This window comes from Charadrius vociferus, unplaced genomic scaffold (assembly GCF_000708025.1).
Source record: "Charadrius vociferus isolate BGI_N301 unplaced genomic scaffold, ASM70802v2 scaffold321, whole genome shotgun sequence".
NCBI lineage: Eukaryota > Metazoa > Chordata > Aves > Charadriiformes > Charadriidae > Charadrius > Charadrius vociferus.
In genome coordinates, this window is record NW_009646934.1 from 1,618,206 (window position 1) to 1,635,874 (window position 17,669).

General features: G+C 41.7%; 1 protein-coding gene across 1 annotated transcript in view; it reads right to left on the minus strand.

The window, feature by feature from the left end:
* Positions 1 to 17,669, minus strand: part of CEP112 (centrosomal protein 112kDa) — a 176,094-nt gene that overhangs the window by 28,461 nt on the left and 129,964 nt on the right. The window contains exon 22 of the mRNA XM_009894772.1: positions 14,671 to 14,808. Coding sequence (XP_009893074.1) covers positions 14,671 to 14,808 — 138 coding nt within the window. The remainder of the gene's footprint in view (positions 1 to 14,670; positions 14,809 to 17,669) is intronic.

Sequence of the window (17,669 nt, forward strand, 5' to 3'; positions counted from 1 at the left end):
AACCGGAATCATCAATAAAAAAATTTAAGCATTTGTCTAGCTTAAATTTATTGGCTGTGCTTCCCTTCAAGGCCACAGTTGTTGCATCGCTGAGTACTGATCCATGTTGGATGATTTTGCTCTGCAAACGTGCAGCAGGTCGGTGCCCCCCCAGACCAGCCCTGGTACGGTCAGACTGAGGGTTCCCCCCCCGATATGAGCATCGCTGCAACAGGCACCTGCTTGGCCGCACTGAAAACAAACACCCTACGTTTGATCATTTGACGCTGATAATTTCACCAGTACAGGTAACAAACGAGGTGTAATTTATATACAGGCAAATGAGGAAGAGGATGAGAAGGGGAAAAACACTTTCCAAAGCTATTGCTGTGTCTTATATATATATTTCTTGTGGAAAGTCAAGAGGTCTTATGCAGTTGTGACCAACCAGATCTGATTTGAATGGGAGTTCTGATTTTTTTTTTTTTAATTTTTTTTGTGAAGTCTTTTTTTGACCCATTTTTGAGCTGAATGATGTCTGAAAGACTCTGCTAATTCAGTTAGTGGATCTTTCTGCTGTGGTAGAAAAGTCTTGCGTGGAAATGCACAGACAGGAGGGGACCTCAGTGCCACACAGCAGAAGATTTTATTGAGTTACCTGTGAACTTAACGAGCAGCCCCAAGATATCCCTCTGCTTTTCCTTCCAGGGAACTCCCAGAGGGTCATGAGATGGCAGTGAAAATACTCCCAAATGGGTACACTAAGCCCAGACACCGTACCGTGGGGGATGCTTTGCTTCAGACCATCACGAGTGCTACGGGCACAATGACTCGAACAGCGACCACGCAGATCCACGGAACAAAAAGCCATCCAAGACTTAAATACAGACAGCAACTCCCTTAACTGTATCTTGCTGGAGAATGGGAAAGTATATTGAGGAAACGTCCCTAAATCTTCAGCCTGTTCTTCTACTCCTTTCTGGGCATCTGTTATCAGATGCCGTGTCGCAGAAGAGGGAGACAGACAGACTCCAGTTTGACCCAGCACAGCCACTTCTATTCTCTTTGAGCCAAAACAGTCTTTGAGGTTTATATTCTACAGGACTTTCAGGCTTCTGAATGACAAGTGTCAAATCTCGATATCCACAATACACTTTAGTCATCATCCAAAATGCTCTGAACAGGAAAAATAACCCAACCGGCGGCTTCTGGTTTCAGAAACGCTTGGCGAGAATGTTTCTGCACAGGTAGAAAATGCGACAAGAGTTCGACTTGATCAATGCTAAGTGAGTGACTGCCAAACCTGTTTGGCACATCCAAAAGGAAGGCAGGCTCTTTTCATTTTCTTTTCTTTTCTTTTTTTTTTTTTAATATGTAAGTAGTTCCAAATATTCTTATATGGATGACATTTTTAAAATGCAAAAGCATTAAAAATAACAGAAAACAGATCAAGTTCTAAAACGCCACCGGGTTCTCATTTGTGCAGCTACATACGAGCGTCTCTCATTAGCCCTGCGCAGCACAAAGAGCAGAGCTTTCCAGCTACTTTATGCGCACTCAAAAACTTTTCCTTATCGCAAATGAGACATAAACTATGGAAGAAAACAATATGTGGTGCAGTGTGAAAGAACTAAGAATTCCGGTATTGTTAAAGTTGCATAAATCTTGATCTAGTTTCAGGATCTGCGAAGGAAGCATAAAGCAGCTCGTCCTCTGCAGAGGCAGGTTTTGCAAACGGCGAGTTAAAGAGGGAGAAGGGACATCAGCCGTCTCACATACGCCACGAAGGCTGGATTATTAGAGACAGGCACTAGCGAATGAGTCCACTGCAATGCCAAACTTGACGTGCAAATGCACATTTCTGTAGGATTCCGGACAGAGAGGAGACCTGTAGAGGACAGCAGAAGGGGAAAAGCAGCATGTAAACACTTAAGGCAAGTCTAAACGTTAACGGTGACGACAAAGACCTCACTGTATTCTTTGCCCATCAATCACTTCACATTTTCCTGTGTCCTCCTTGCTTTTTGGATTTATATAAACGTAAGTAGGAGCAATGTGTTATTCCAGCAGGAGGGAGAAAACAATACATCAGGTATGAGTTGCTCCTCGGACCTCAGGTATGCACACAATTAAAAATCCACTGATCCGATTCAAATTGTGACATAGTCTTCGGTAATTGCTGTTTTACCTTGCTGAATTACAAGTGCAAAACTGTAAAGGATAGAAATGATAATAACATTAATAACAAAAATTTAAGGAATTTAGATATAGCCATCTCGAGCAGAGTAATGCTTTTTTTCTGAAGCCAGACACGGCCAATACACATCTTAGATTTCTCCTCCAAGCTGCCGGCAGAGCTCTGGCTTGGTCCAACTGTGCAGGTGTTCCTGCAGGTATCTAACATTTGGTAGCCTGAATTTTTATTTATACACTTTCGTTTTGCCACTCCCAAGCTTCTCAGTAAGCAAACAAACTCACTTTTCAAGTTTAGTTTTCCCTCGTTTGTACTTTCACCCTCTCTTACACAACGAACGTGGAAGAGAGCGGCAGCACGGAGAGCGCCCGGGGCTCCTGGCGTGGGTGCGACAGACCGGACACCCGCCTGCCGGCATCATCCCTCCCTGGATAACACCTCCTCTTCCCATGTCTCCTCCAGGTTATGTCCTGGTGGTGGAAGGGTGGATGCTGGCTGAGAAGGGAGTCACGCTGACAACAGGAATAAAAGGGCCAAGCTGGACCATGGTTCCACACATGGGTACCCGTGGCAGTCCCTGAGCAGTCAAGTAGAAAACACAAAGGAAAACATGACAGCACTTCAGGACTTAATGTCTTTTCCACAGTTCTAATACAGACAGCTAGTATGACCTTCTACTGAAATTAAAATGTTGCACTCCTGCGACAGTGCCGCTCAGGAGCCTGGATGAATTCTGGACTAGCACTGCTGCTCATTCGGCAAGAGGGCAAACACTTTCCTAAACCACAGTGTATCTGCATGAAGCTCTGGTGCTGACATGTCCCAACCAATGATTTCCCAGAAAAAGGGATTGTTTTGTTTTCTCCCGATCTGGTTCTAGAAGAACTTCAATTCATTCACTTTTGTTTCACAAACGATCCGATTTGTTTTCCAGACAAGATGGAGTGATGCTCTCCTTCCTCCCACTCTGCAAGCGTTATTCCTTTGTGATGGTCTACACTGTAAGAGCAAACCCCAATGCAAAACTGAGCCGTGACTTCACAGCAGATCTCAAAAAAGGAAGTGAATGGTGCATTGCATGTTTTGTCTTCTAAGGCCAACAAGGACAGGTTTGAAACCCGTGGTCTCATGCCATGCTGGGCCAGGAAAATGGCATATGCAAGGCATAGGTTTCCAGCATAAAATACTCATGAGGTGATCTGATGTGACTCTATTCACCTGCCAACAGTCCTGGCAGAAAAATAAACAGGTTCCGTAGATGAGCTGCTGCTGGAGGCAAAGCAGAAACCATTAGAAGAGCTGCCCTGACCTGCGAGGAACTGGCCTTTCTGCTTTGAACTTCAGCAGATCTTAATGAATTCTTCATAATTGGCAATCTGGGGTTTTCACTGAGGATACATTTCTCTTGAGGTGCCAAATGCAGGAGACTATTTCAACATTAGAAATACAAACTTTGGGTCTTCTGGTTGGTTGGCCAAGGTGGTGAAGACAGTTCCAACAGGTATCTTCACCACTGCTGCGGATAACTGTGTTGTATCAGGGATTAGATTCATACATGAATATGCATCAGTGCTGAAGGATTTGCTTTCATAATTATTAACATATTGACTTAATTGAAGTTATTGACTTCAGGGCTGTGAAAGTTTGAACTAAAAATAAGCAGAGACAGCTTTAGTAACAGGAGAAGTTAAAAAGTGGTTGTGTAGAGGAGCAAGGCTTTTGTTGTGCTTGACTAATCTCCGCTTTACTGCTCTTCCAGCCCTCTGTTATCTGTAGTTTCAAAGGGGAGGTTGCCAAGAAGCTCATTTAGAGTCCTCAATTTTACCCTGCAGGCAACAATTATTTCAGTTTCCTAAGAATAAATTTCATAGACAGACCCCTGAAGAAGAAAACAGGTGAACCCTTTTTGCTCCATAAAATAGTCTCCTCACTGGAGGACCTCAGGCTTTCTGAAGAGGCCAAAGATACAAAATTATTGACGCCTGCACAGAAGAGCTTAAGAAAAAGCTTCAGCCTTGAGGTTCCCAGTTTTCCCTCTAAGCTTCAACCTCAAGTCCCCAGTCTTCTTCATGAATTTTTTCAAGGGTCAACAAATAAAATATTTACTATATCAAATCCTGTTGATCAATGAAGAGAATCAACACAGCGCAGAGGGTGCATGAATCAGCAACGATAAACCATGCCCAGGGAAGGCATCCCAAACTCCAGTGCAAGGTGGCATATGTACATTAAGTGCACAATCCATGTGCAAAAGGCTCAAAGAATAACGTATATTTTCAATAACACTGACCCAGTTTTTCACCTGCTTATATGCACATGTACTACACGAACACATAGAGACAGTTTCCTTGAACTGCAAGGCAGCGAGGTGTGCTGGGCCTAACTGAAAATGTTTACAATACGAATTTTAATGGGAAAAGGAGCAAAGTACGATATACGGGAATAGAATTTTTTCTGTTTCTGGACTCTAGCGCTATTTTGGCTGCCAATAGTAAACAAAAGTTCCACTGAAGGGCAAGTCAAACCAATTTCCCTTAGGATGGAGGCATCCGAAAACTTACCAAGGTTATTATATTAATGCCTACGCATTCTTTAAGCAGATGAACTGCTTCATTTTGAATCCATGTCAAACCGCAAGAACTGGCTGATAATAACACTCAATTAAAATGATCTCGTTCTTCTAGAGAAAATTTGGCTAACAGCTACATCTCACATTTTCTAGCTGGGCACAATAGAGCAATTGATGCTAGAAGGAAACAGGATAGGTTTGTATCAAGGATCTGAAGGGTCAGGTTTGGGGACAGTATTTGTAGGTTTAACCTCTTACACAAATTTGTGAGATGAAAAAGCCACTTCTACTGAGCATGAAACTGTGAGAAACTGTGAGCTAGAACTTGCAAATCTGTAAGTTGTACTAATTAGACAGATATTTTGAAAAACCCAAACTTTACGCTCAATGCATATTTGTACCTTTTGATGTCGTACTTGGTGCTGCTTCACACCACTCCGGGCTCGCTGAGAAAAGCAGAAGCTGCTCCCCTGCTAGGCTGTCTGGGCGAGTTTGCCATCTGATCTACTGAATACACAGATAAAAGTCGCTGCATACTTTTTTCCTTTTCAAGTACAGTACTGTAACTTGGAAAGTTCCTTTATTCTCAACTCCACTGATGCAAGAAAGTGGCAGAAATACGGCAGCTTTGGCTACTTTCCTTTAGTAGTTCTTTGTAACTAATCCTTTAACGCTAAGGAAACAATAGGTATTATCATTTGGTATGGGAAAATACACTCTAGTTATAGAAAATAAAGGCAATGCCTTCCAAAAACTTTAAGAGTGCTACTGACCACTTGGTTCTACTGCTACCCTGCCTTTAAATATTGGTAAACAGTCACCCTGTGCAGATATCGGATTCACCAGGTTTCTCTTGTTACGCTTAAGAAAAGCCCAACTATTATGAAAATGGTAAGTTTAACAGAGCTATTTCTATTTCACTGTGATCTGCCATTCAAAAGCGTTTGCCAGTCATTTTCAAAAAAAGTACTCTGATATTTGAGCTGCTCGAGTTTCAGTTACATGTAGAGCTGGAGAGCCAGCAGAAAATTCGAAATGGAATCTGAAGATTTCTAAAGTCAACACGAATTTTGGCAACAGCATATTAATGCATAAAGCTGAAATCCTCAGTGACTCTGTCCTGCTGATAACCCTGGAGCAGCCAGCACCAGGATTAGTACAAACCCAAAAGCAACTTATATTAGAACATACTGTTTTGCAAAAAAAATGTTTGCACAAATCCTGGAAATGGTGTAGGCATGCCGGAATCGGCCAGTGCAACCTGGTGCTACTTCGGCTCACTCCTGGGATGAGCCACACCATAAGAAAGATATCTGAGGGAAATAAATGTTGATAAGTAGACCAGGTCCACTTCCCCACGTCTCTGTTTGCCAAACCCTGCAACTTGTGTTACTGTGCCAGGCTTTAAAAATCTTTACTACAGAGCAATAAATGTTTGTGGACTACGGAAGGCTTGCTTTGAAGATGTCATTTTCTCCAGCAGTCTTTTGTTGGTTGAATATATAGTTCACACATACTGTGTTTCCACCTACACGGCTGGAGAAGCCCTGCAGTCAAGGCTGTTCCAGGAGCAGGGAAGGAGGCTGCGTTCCAGGAACTCACTGGAACTGGAACAAAGAACAGCCCTTGGAAAGTCTACACAGCCCTATGCACAGACTGCTTTACAGATGCCCTGTGTTTGGAGGACATTAGACACTTGTTTTTATCTTTATCTTTTTTTTTTTTTTTTTTTTTCCCCATTTCTCTCCAGTAAAGCCCCAGAGTTCGGAGCCCAGGGTCCTCCTCCCAGGCAGTCTGCCTCCGGACCGCTGGGTATGTCCCCAGCTCTGCCCTGGAAGCACCGCTCTCTCCCCCACATAAAAGCCCCTGTGCTCTTTGGAGAGTAAAACGTCTTTGAAATGCAAGAGGAAACTGTAACCATCACAGCAACCTTAAAAAAGCTAATTTTCATTTTCTTATATCACAGTTATAAACATTGTCTGCCCTTCTTTATTAGCTGCGTAGGCTTATGTCAGTACTACTAAACACTCACTAATAAGAGTGTTTTCTTTACCTTTCTCATCGCCTAGGACGCCACTCACTGTTACTACTCCTGTCTTGCAGTTAAAAGCAGGGAATTTTACGGCTTGTTTTCAATTCCTTTTTGCCATTTTTCCAGTGCAAAATCAGCATAGTCCACCTCATTAAAAGAAACTGATAGCTTAGCTATATAAGGCTTTAGATTTTGTTATGCATTTATGGAATCTTTAATTCCATAATTTGGAGACTGGTAGATGTAAGGTGGCATCCCTGCTAGGGCTAAAAAAGAATAAAAAGGACTTCATGCAGCAAAGTACCTTCTGGAGGGAAAGCAAAACACCAAGGACAAAAATGATAACGTAGGAAAAAGTAAAAATACCAACTTTTAAACCTGCCGGATAAAACTAGACTGCAGTTCAGAGGACTAGGCAAGCACTAGTTCTAGTCTTTTATGAAACTTGTAAGTATGATTTTGCTGTTGGCCATGGTAAGTTCTTCAATGTGTTGAGACATGAAAAGTCAAGAAAAATGCCAGAGTGCAAAGCTTGCTGCAGGAAAAAAGAGATGACTCAATTCTTTGTCTCACAAAGCATGTCAAAGATAGTTTAAAGTACTTACAGATGCTCAGCCACTCGCATTGCCTGATTGGCCAAACATCTGAAACCCTGTAATTCTGAAGAGAAGGTACTATGCTTCAGACAGTGAGATAATTTCTGCAGCAACAGAAGGAGAGATATGATTATGAAAAGCAGAGAGGACTTCTTCAAATCAGAGTTTCAGTTGCAATTAATAACTATCTAACCCTAACACGAAAGTCAGCCTATTTTTATCGTCATTCATACTGAATGTGCCAATACAGCCTTTCAAAGATAACCATGTAATGGACTCAAGAGACGGCGCATGAGGAACAGCTGAAAAGCTTGGGGCTAAGCCCTCATTTCTCTAACAGACTGAATTTGGGTGAAACTAGTATTCATATAAACAAAGCCTGTGAAAACCTGGTGCCTCAGAGTTTGGACCCCATGTGAAAGAGAAAGCAAACCCATGAAAGCCCTGCAGACTTCATTTACCTATTCTTTTGGAAGACACAATTTCCTTTGCTGATCAAACAGAACAGAGGAAATTATGAGCAAGATGATGCTATTTGCCTGGTAAATTTTAATGACTGCTTTACAATGCTAAGGTACAAATGTGGGTGTCTTGTAATTCCCCGCTACTAAAGACACTGCAGAGTTATTAGTATTACTATAGACTAAAGTCAGTGACAAAGAAATAGAGATCCATGAAACATGACTCCATGTATTTAACATCAAGAGGGTCCCCTCAAACTGTTTATTTCCCCATGCCAAATAGTTTATCATGGTAACACTTAGCCACAAAAGCAATCAGATGGATTTGAGATCCCTCTGGAGAACTTTGTGACACACACATCTCTGAAGATCTTCAATGACTGACAGAATTTGGCATGTCTGTGGCCATCGAACCATCACAAACAGTTATGCACGTTCTGAGCAGATGTCTTGTAAGACTTGAGTCAGTGTCAGCTTCGGCAGTGAAACGCCGACCTCCTTTCTGCAGGCACTGTTAGCTAAAAAACCCCAACACCTTCAGCCAAGTTAAAACAAAATACACCATAAAATATTTTTTAAAAGCTTATAAATAATGTGGGTCTTCTTGACGAAAGTTTATTATGCAGCTATTCAACAGCAGCCTAGATTATGCCAGCTAACCCTCCTGCATCAGCCTATGCTGGAGAGGAGAGCAAGTCAAGGCTCACTTGGCAAAAAGGCCTTGAAATAATCTCTGTCTTCACTTTACCCTAAGTTTTAGGTGTTTGTTTTTAGTTTATGCCAATCTTTCAGGTTCTTTTTTCCTAATTAATGTCCTCAGTGCTATCAGTTACACATGCTCACAGCCTTCCCAACAACCACTCATTACAGTCTTTCTGCGGTAAATACAAAGAAAATGCTGAACATGTAAATCGTTCCCCCTTTATTTGCCACAGCTTGGAAACTTGTCAGCAGCCTTAACAAAAAGGTAAAGAACTGAACTGGCCCGGCTTTCTCAAAAGGCTCTGACGAGACTGCAAGTGTACTTGTCAGATGTGGCTTTAACACCGGGCGATCTCATTTCCAAAAATCACTCTCCAGTTTTGTTCCTGTTTGGAACCTGAAACTGCTCTCACAGAAGGGCCGATGCACCGACCGACGCACTCGGCCGGACCTCAGGACTCCAGAGTTAATTTCTATCTTTGCCACAAACCTTGGACAAAGCCAAGGCTCTACCCTCCAGCGTCTCCTTTGTAAGACAGGACCAAAAAATGCTTCTTCTCTGTACCCTAGACCAGGGCAATTTAGGTTGTGTTCTCCCTGATGCCTCTCCTCACTCAATAAGCACTAATAAGGACATCTAAACCACTGAGAGTCAGCTTCGCTTGGGACTTTTAAACCAACAAATTAGAGTTATTTATTTCTTACTAAACCCAACTTCGGCTATCGCAGAGTTCAACGGTGGTATTTCAAAAGGTATTTTGAGGACAACAGACTGAATAGTTCTGCAGGACTACAGCCGCTCAGTTAACGTTCCCATGGCTCTGACATGCTTTTTCTTTTAATACAAAATATTATTTGTAATTACAAGTGGAATTTGCTAATAAACATGGCCGATAATGCAATATAACTAAAAGCAAAATTAGCTTGTTCACAAAATTTTTAAAAACACAGTTTTTCTGATACACTGCATCTCAGAGACGTTTGTAAATACCATCGGTATATTTGGACAACTACTGTCTGGAAACAAAGATATCAGGTGCCCTCAGAGAAATGTTCTGAATGCTTTAAAACATCCCAAGGTTTAAAATAATTTGTTTTACTTTTAGCAGGAAGCAAAGCTGAAGGGGAGGGGGGATTATGGAAATAAAGCCAGGAGGGCTGGCGAGCAGGGCGGGCGGCTGCGGGCGCTCGGAGCAGCAAAGCCCAAGAGACCGCGCGCTCTCTTTAGGGGGCAATTTGCTGGCATGACATGCCAAAATAGAGTGATATCAATGTAAACCCACCCCCCGTGGAAACAGCATTCCAGAACAAAAGCAAATCACAGAATCTCAGGACGGTCGGGGCTGGAAGGGCCCTCTGGAGCTCCCCCAGTCCACCCCCACCAGAGCAGGGGCACCTCCAGCAGCGGCACAGGACGGCGTCCAGGCGGGTTTGGGATGGCTCCAGAGGGGGAGACTCCCCCACCTCTCTGGGCAGCCTGTGCCACTGCTCTGCCGCCCTCACAGCAGAGAAGGCCCTCCTCAGGTGGAGATGGAACTGCCGATGGTCACGTTTGTGCCCGTTCCCTCTTGTCCTGTCACTGGGCACCACTGAAACAGACTGTCCCCATCCCCCTGGCACCTCCCTTTGAGTACCGATAAGCATTGACAAGATCCCCCCTCAGTCTTCTCTTCTCCAGACTAAAAAGCCCCAAGTCCCTCAGCCTTTCCTTGTAAGAAAGATGCCCCAGTCCCCTCAGCATCTCCGTAGCCCTGTGGATTACCCCACACAAGGACCGACGCAAGCACCACTATAGCAGAGTACATATCTTGTCTTAATTGCATTGAGAAATTTCACTATGTTGATAAAATCCTCAGTCCAACCTTTGCATAGAGGAAATTATCTTTTTTTCTACAAGATACAACAGCATCTAACAAGTATATGACGATGTTGAGAATACTCAGTGCCCACATAGACCCAGATAATTTAAAACCAGAAGTTTTCTCTTTTGTTCTGCTATGGATATAAAACACCCTTTTGATTTTTTTCCCTTTCAACATTTTTAAACATAACAAAGCAAAACAATAGTTTCAAAAATTTTTCACACGAAAGGGAACATTATTATATGACATTCTTTCCTAGAAATCTTTTAAATCTTATTTATTAACAGAATTAATCTGATCATAAGCTGGCTGACACACAAAGTGTTGAAATATGTCATCTTCAAACCATGTTTTGTTAATGAAGTTTTGGTGTTAATTCAGGGGATATAACAGAATCCTAGAATCTGTATTGTGAGCCAAATAACAAATGTGGTTCCTCTGGCAAAAAAGCATCATTTTCTCCCTTTGCTGTTGTGGGTTTGTCACTGCATGCTCTCCATCATCCATTTCTTTCCAGAAACTACTTTTTGATGTGGAGTCCCCACTTGGCCATCAACTTCTACATTAAAATGCTCTGAACATGTTTTGCAGTTCCAAGCCCAGGAAGCGTTTTGCACTTTCAATCCCAGGATCCAAAAAGCATTTCATAAAAAAAAAAAAAAAACACCAAAAAAAACCCAGAAACAAAAAAAAAAAAACCCAAAACTAAGGCTTGGATTTCATAAATACCCTCAAGGTATCCCTACAAGGCAATCAGCTCCGTGCTAGTGCCAGGTCCAGCCAGTACTGCGGCCAAAAGCAGGAGGAAAGCGAGGTAAATGCTCTGACCATCCGACTGCATTGAGCTCTGGGTTGTAGTGGGTACATTGCTATCGGGATGCAAGAAAGCCAGTTTAAATTTAACCTTAATAAGTTTACAGTACACTTCAATGACCAACGTGGCTCCTACACGGACATTCTCAGGAGTTTGGCACCCAGTCCCTTACTGGAGGGTGCCTGCTGAAATCCTGCTCTACAGCATCACAAATGGGTTAACAGACGTGGCAATTTAAGCAGCTTTTCCAAGCATCTGCAGGGCATTAATATAATTGTGCTCTCAACTAATCCTATGGTCTAAACCAATGGTTCCTGATCTTTGAAGTGTCAGGACGTTCCAGGAGAGGCATGGCCCAGAGACCAGGTGAGCTTTGCTGGATTTGCCCCGTGCCAGCCCAATTCAGTGGCCTTGCACTCTGCTCCAAAGAACACAAGTCCTGGTAAGTTCAAAGCAAAGATCCCGGGGCGGCACTGAACGGCGAGCTGTGCTTTTGGGATCTCTCTCTGTGCCAACGCTGTCGTAATCCCAACAGGCTCAAACCCAACAGCAGCGAGGAGGAGACACGCAGCTCTCCAACGCCTTGGCAGACCACTGCTTCTTAGGTCGTTGCTATCAGACATTGCACCGCGGTGGCATCCAAACTGGTTACCTTAGAAGCCACAAGAGAGGAATGTGCTGAGCCAAAATGTTATCCTGATTTTATGACTGATGGCACAAACTTGGACCTGCCCTCAGGCCAGACAAATCACGGCGCACCACAGAATGCCAAGTACTTCAAGCACTTGTCTCAGACTGACCCAACCTGAGGCTGTCTGAAACCAAAAAGGGTTGCTCAGATTGGCTTTTAGGTTGTCAAAAGAAGCAAAATGTTCTTAAAAGTTTGATTTATCCTTTTTCACTCATGTTTAAGATAGTATTTAAAAAGAACCCGTTAAGGAGACATGCAATTGTGAAATAACAACTTAGAAGCCTTTAGCACAGAGAGTCAGGAATTTGAATTAACATCAAAATCATGTATTATGGCATCCACATCTGGATATCACTTTACTGACTAAATCCAAAACTTCTCTGAGAGCCAGTTGGTTTCTGTAAAAATGTATTTCTCCCTTTGAAAGGAAATAATAATTGGAAGGTCTTACAGGAAGTCAACCCAATACCATATAAAGGAAATTGCAATCTGTTCCTTAATGTTAGTTTAAATCAATGTTATATTTAGCAAACGCCCGTTTTTTAACGATAGTCTTTTCAATAGCTTATATTATATTAAGTCTTCTCAAAGGCTTATGCTATATTAAGAATTGCTTTGTCTTTAGAATGTTTCTTTAATCATCCCTCAAGGTCTTCAGCTTATCCTAGGTTAGATGATGTTCCCCATCTCTAGGACATCTAGGATTCCACTTTCATCAAAAGCATTTCTTTTTGCCCCAGGCTAATAAAAAGCAAAGTATTTCTGCATATGCTCGTCTAGAAGCGTGTGCAGTTCTTAAAAATACTAAGTGACTGAATGTTAACAACACTTCTTTCTGCCTCCAGAAGCATACATAGCAGTTCATCTTACTAAGAATTTTCTGTTTGGTTATCTGGCTTTCAGTAAATTTCCATTAAATCAGTGGTTTCAAAGGAAGTTGTTTTTTTTTTTTAAAGTACAATATTAATGATACTAAACAAAGTTTAAGAACTCCAAGCATAACAGCTCCTGCAATTTCTTCCCCAAATTGACAAAATCTTACAAAACATACTTGCAGCACCAGTGCTAAAAACTCTGGGACACAGCTCAGTGACCCTGTGCAGAACTCCCCTTTGGTTTTTATATATTTCATTACATTTTGATGTAATCATGTCAAAATTAAGTTTGTAATAGCTGAACACGGGTTTACATGGAGGAGGACTTCATACAACCCATCATCATTAGTCTTCAAAACCTGCTGATAGCAACAGCTGAATTACTTCCACTGAACATAACTTTGTTGAAATGAATCCATAAATTCAACTGCTGACAAATGGCCTAAAATATGGATTTCAAATATATAACTCAAGAAGGTACAATGCATGATAACCGTCAGATAACAGCATATTTCTGACTACAGGGAAGACTATCCCACTGTCGCAGGGTTTGTTTTCCAGGTGGTCACTGGAGAAGCAGAGAATTACAAATAGCACATTTTCCTAATTGGAAAAAATCCACCTGTACCACAAAATAATGTGATTTAACTATTTGCAGATCCCAGTGATAACAAAAGCTACCTCTAGTGATCCAGTTTGGATAACAGATTACAGCCAAAATCTGTACAGTTGTACCTTTGACAGAAGAGACTAAAGATGGATCAGAAAGAAAATTCTGTTCCTCAACACACACACACAAATAGAGAGAGACATTTCCCTTGAAGAAAAAAAAAAATCATTAAACAAAAAGAACACTCTGCAGATGATGAGATAGTAACGTCAACCTAATTTCCTTATGCAAATCATTCAAATGTAGAGGACAACATTAACTGTACCGCAATTGAGCATCAGATAGTTCCAATACATAAAAACTCCCATGGTTTCTTTTCAGCACAAAAAGTTAGAAAAACTGTAGGAGTTCATTTTTTCATGAGTTTCTAGATTTAACAACGCAATACTTTGTTTGGTACTAGTAAATGTCTTTACCAAGACAAAAAGGTATTTCCTTCTTCTATATAACTTTTAATGTTTTGGTTGTCAGCCCTAGCAGATTGCATAGTTTCAAAAATCTTCCGTTGCTCTTTACTACTCTGAAAGCAAAAATGTTTAAAAAATAATTCTGCTTGCTTCCGCAGGTGGGATTCTCTGCAGCCGCTCTGAATCGGGGTGTCAAAGCAGGGAGGAACAGAGTCCGAAAATTCAGAACCTGTAGTCTCTTAAAGCTTCTTTGAAAAAGGGCAGAGAACGCAACTCTCATGCAAAATACGTAGAAATCTAATGAAAGAAGTTATAAGCAACAAATACTTTATTCCATTCGTATTTAGCAGAGACTTGGTTTTCAGTGAAGCTTAAGAACACACTTTCCTTCGTCGCAGCCTTAAACACGCGAGGTGAGATCCCTCGTGGAGACCCAGCTAAAGCCCCTGCCCCGCTGCCGGCCCTGGGGACTGCCACTCGCCTCTCCGATTTTTCACCTTTTTTCCAAGTACCCAAAGCACTGCATAAAATACATTAAAATATCCGAGAGTATTAAAAGAAAGAGAAAAGGAAAAGTTTCGAGTATTTGACTGCAGTGGATGGATTAGACTCGCCAAACCCAAACATTTTATGGCAGCGTAGGATCAGCGCGAGGAGAGAGCGCCCGAGTCACCAACGACACCCAACTCGCGGTCCAGTGGATGGAATTAGCGTGCGCTGTGCGAACAGGAACGATACCTGCATTCACCTGCCCACCGCACAACTTGTAATGACGCTCAAACAGCCAGTAGCATCAGTGACTAAAATCCCCAGATTACCTTGATTGCTCTGTCATTATCTGTAATCAGCTGCTGCTTCTTATCTTCAAACTCGTGTACAACTTCCTGGAGCCGGTGCTGCTGCCGGCTGTTCTCCTCCATCAGAGAGGAAACGGTTGTCTTCAGTTCAGCTATGATCTAAAAAGAAAACAGCATGCTAAATCCCTCTTCAGTAAAAGGCACGTATTTTGCATGTTTTTATGCTCGGGACAAACATGGCATTGACAAACTCTGCTGTGCAAGCGAAATATTTTAAATTAACATATTACACACTAGCGAGCGTGAAATTCCGCGCACGAGAAAAAGGAATATAGTGAGGTTGCAAATGACACAAACTGCTGAACACAAAATATTTGGAAGGGTTTTCCACTGTGACATTCCAAAATATTTACTCATGAGAACAAAGCACATCTGCGATCTTCAAAACAGAGCACGTTCCCAGTCCCCCACGGCACTGACACCAGGAGCGCAAAGCTACGTGGTGATGGTGGTGGTGGTTTTCTAGAGGGACACTTTATAGCCTGATATTGCAGAGAAGAAAAAAACCCCAATTTACATACTGGACTGAAATTTAAACTTGACAGTGAAATTTCTGAGCTGCTGAAAGGAGCATATTCTACATAGCGATACAGTGGGACCTGATTCAATGTCCAGGACTCTAAAACGAGACCTTTGACATGATTCACTCGTGATTTGTTGACATTTACTTGTTTCACCTTTTTTATCACTGCGGAAAGTCGTAACTAAAACTGATCCTTTACGCATATTTACAGAATTTTATGCTGACATCTAAGTCAAAGCACCTAAACATATGGGAGCGTCACTGACTTTAATGTATATGTTCAAGCTTAAGGTTAAGCTGCTGTAGCAGCATAATATAGTCTGATTCTAAAAACACGTCAGCACACAGGCAGTTCAGGGAGAGACGACCAGAGCGCTCAAACTTGGGTGTCTGCAAGGCCTCCTCAAAGAAACATTTAACTATACCACAGTTATTTAGGAAAAAATGGTGTTGGTTCTTTTGATTGTTTGGGTTTTTTTAAACTACTAATAGGATAGGACTCACATAGTAAGAGAGGGTCTACAAATGAAGGTACTAGAATCACTGGGGAAGGGGAAAAGGATTGATTAAAACTCTACTGTAAATTTATTTATCTGCTTTACTACCTGAAAACCCCGGAGAGTAACAAAGACAATGAGTAAAACCTACACGGATATTTCTGTATTTATTTACCAAAAGCAAATACAAATTTAAAAAGATAATACACCAATCAAAAGGAAGGCTGTTTGCTCTTAATGAGATCAATGGGCCAAAGTTTAGAGATTATCTGGATAGGTGCAACTCTTCAGGCAGAATTAAGCTGTATCACTGGTTTTGCAATTTAGATCAGCGTCTACACGAGGCACAATTTGCACAGAGTTGGCTTTGCGAGGTGTGTAACACACAGCGAGAGCTGGAGAAAGCGGTGGATCGTATAAATGATTAAGATAACAACTCGAAGCCATGCAAACCTATACCACTTTGTGTATGTTCCATTTTGTCACTTTTTAAAAAGAAAACAAAATAACAAACCCTTTAGTATAGCACAAAAGTGAGATTTAAAGCTTTTACTGGGTTAAGACCCTGGACTAGCACAGGAGTTCTGAAATGCATGCAAGGAAATTTCAGCACGAATTGATGGAGAAAGATCTGCTTTGTGCAGTACTTTTCAGAGAAAAAAAAAATCTGTTTACTTTGTATAAACTTCAGAGGAAATTTCTTGAAATATCTTCTCTGTGTGGGTGTTAAAAGTGAATGTTCCAAGAGGCCACAGAGAGTAAGATTAGACAGATGTTGTCAGCAACATGACCACAAGAAAAGTTGCAATTGACCTATTATTAATACTGAGCTACAAAAAAAACTATGTTCAAGTAATTTTAGGGATTTGATTCAAACCCACAAAAGTAAAGAAATTCAGACATCGGGGTGAAACTCCTTTATTGTGCCAAATAGCTCTGACATATGATGTATGTGTTGTGTCTGCCACAGAGCGCAGAGGAATGCCAGTTCTGGTCACCGGGTCCATCTCTCCCCAATAAAGAGAACAGTGTATTAGCTGCAGCAATGCCTAGCTTAAAAAAAACCCCACCCATGTCTCAAAATTTTTCCATTTTGAGATTATTCTACGGGCCAATAAATTTCAGTCTGACAAAATTTATTATGTCATTTAGATTAAATAGTTATTACCTTGCACGACACTACCGAGGTGTTCCCACTGTAACAATAAAGCAATTTCCTTCATCCCTCGTTGGAAAATTCAGAAATGCTTAAATTATTCCATCTGTCTTTAATGAATGGACCAAGACCCATTTTTGTATTGACAGCAAACTAGGTCTGGTGCAGAGGGTCTGACTTTTGATTACACTCACTAGGCATGACAATAGCATAAAAAGGACAATGCCAAAAGGTAAAACAGAGTTAGCATGGAAAGGATCTCCTCCTTAAGGCCTGGCATGCATTAAATGCTGCTTTTTGAGTTTTATCAGTTTTCAGCTATTCAGGTTCAGATGGCAAGATAAAAAAATAGGGTTGGTTTTTTTGTTGTTTCTTTCTTTTTTTATAAATAAGGCTCTCAAGGAATGACTAAAAACGCATGCAGGAGAGCATTCTCTCCAATTCATTACAGAATTGTGGAGTTGGTGAGGGTGGAAGGGACCAGCTCAAAGCAGGGTCACCCAGGACCATATCCAGGTGGGCTCTGAGTATCTCCAAGGATGGAGACCCCACAGCCTCGCTGTATGCAAAGAAATCTACCTGGACTTGTGCAAAACGTTTGACAATGTCCTACACGATACCATGGTCTCTAAATTGGAGAAACATGGATTCGACAGATGGACCACTCGGTGGATAAAGAATTGGCTGGATGGTTGCATGCAAAGAGTTGTGGTCAACAGCTCAATGTCCAAGTGGAGACCAGTTAAGAGTGCCGTTCCTCAGGGGTCAATACTGGAACTGGTGC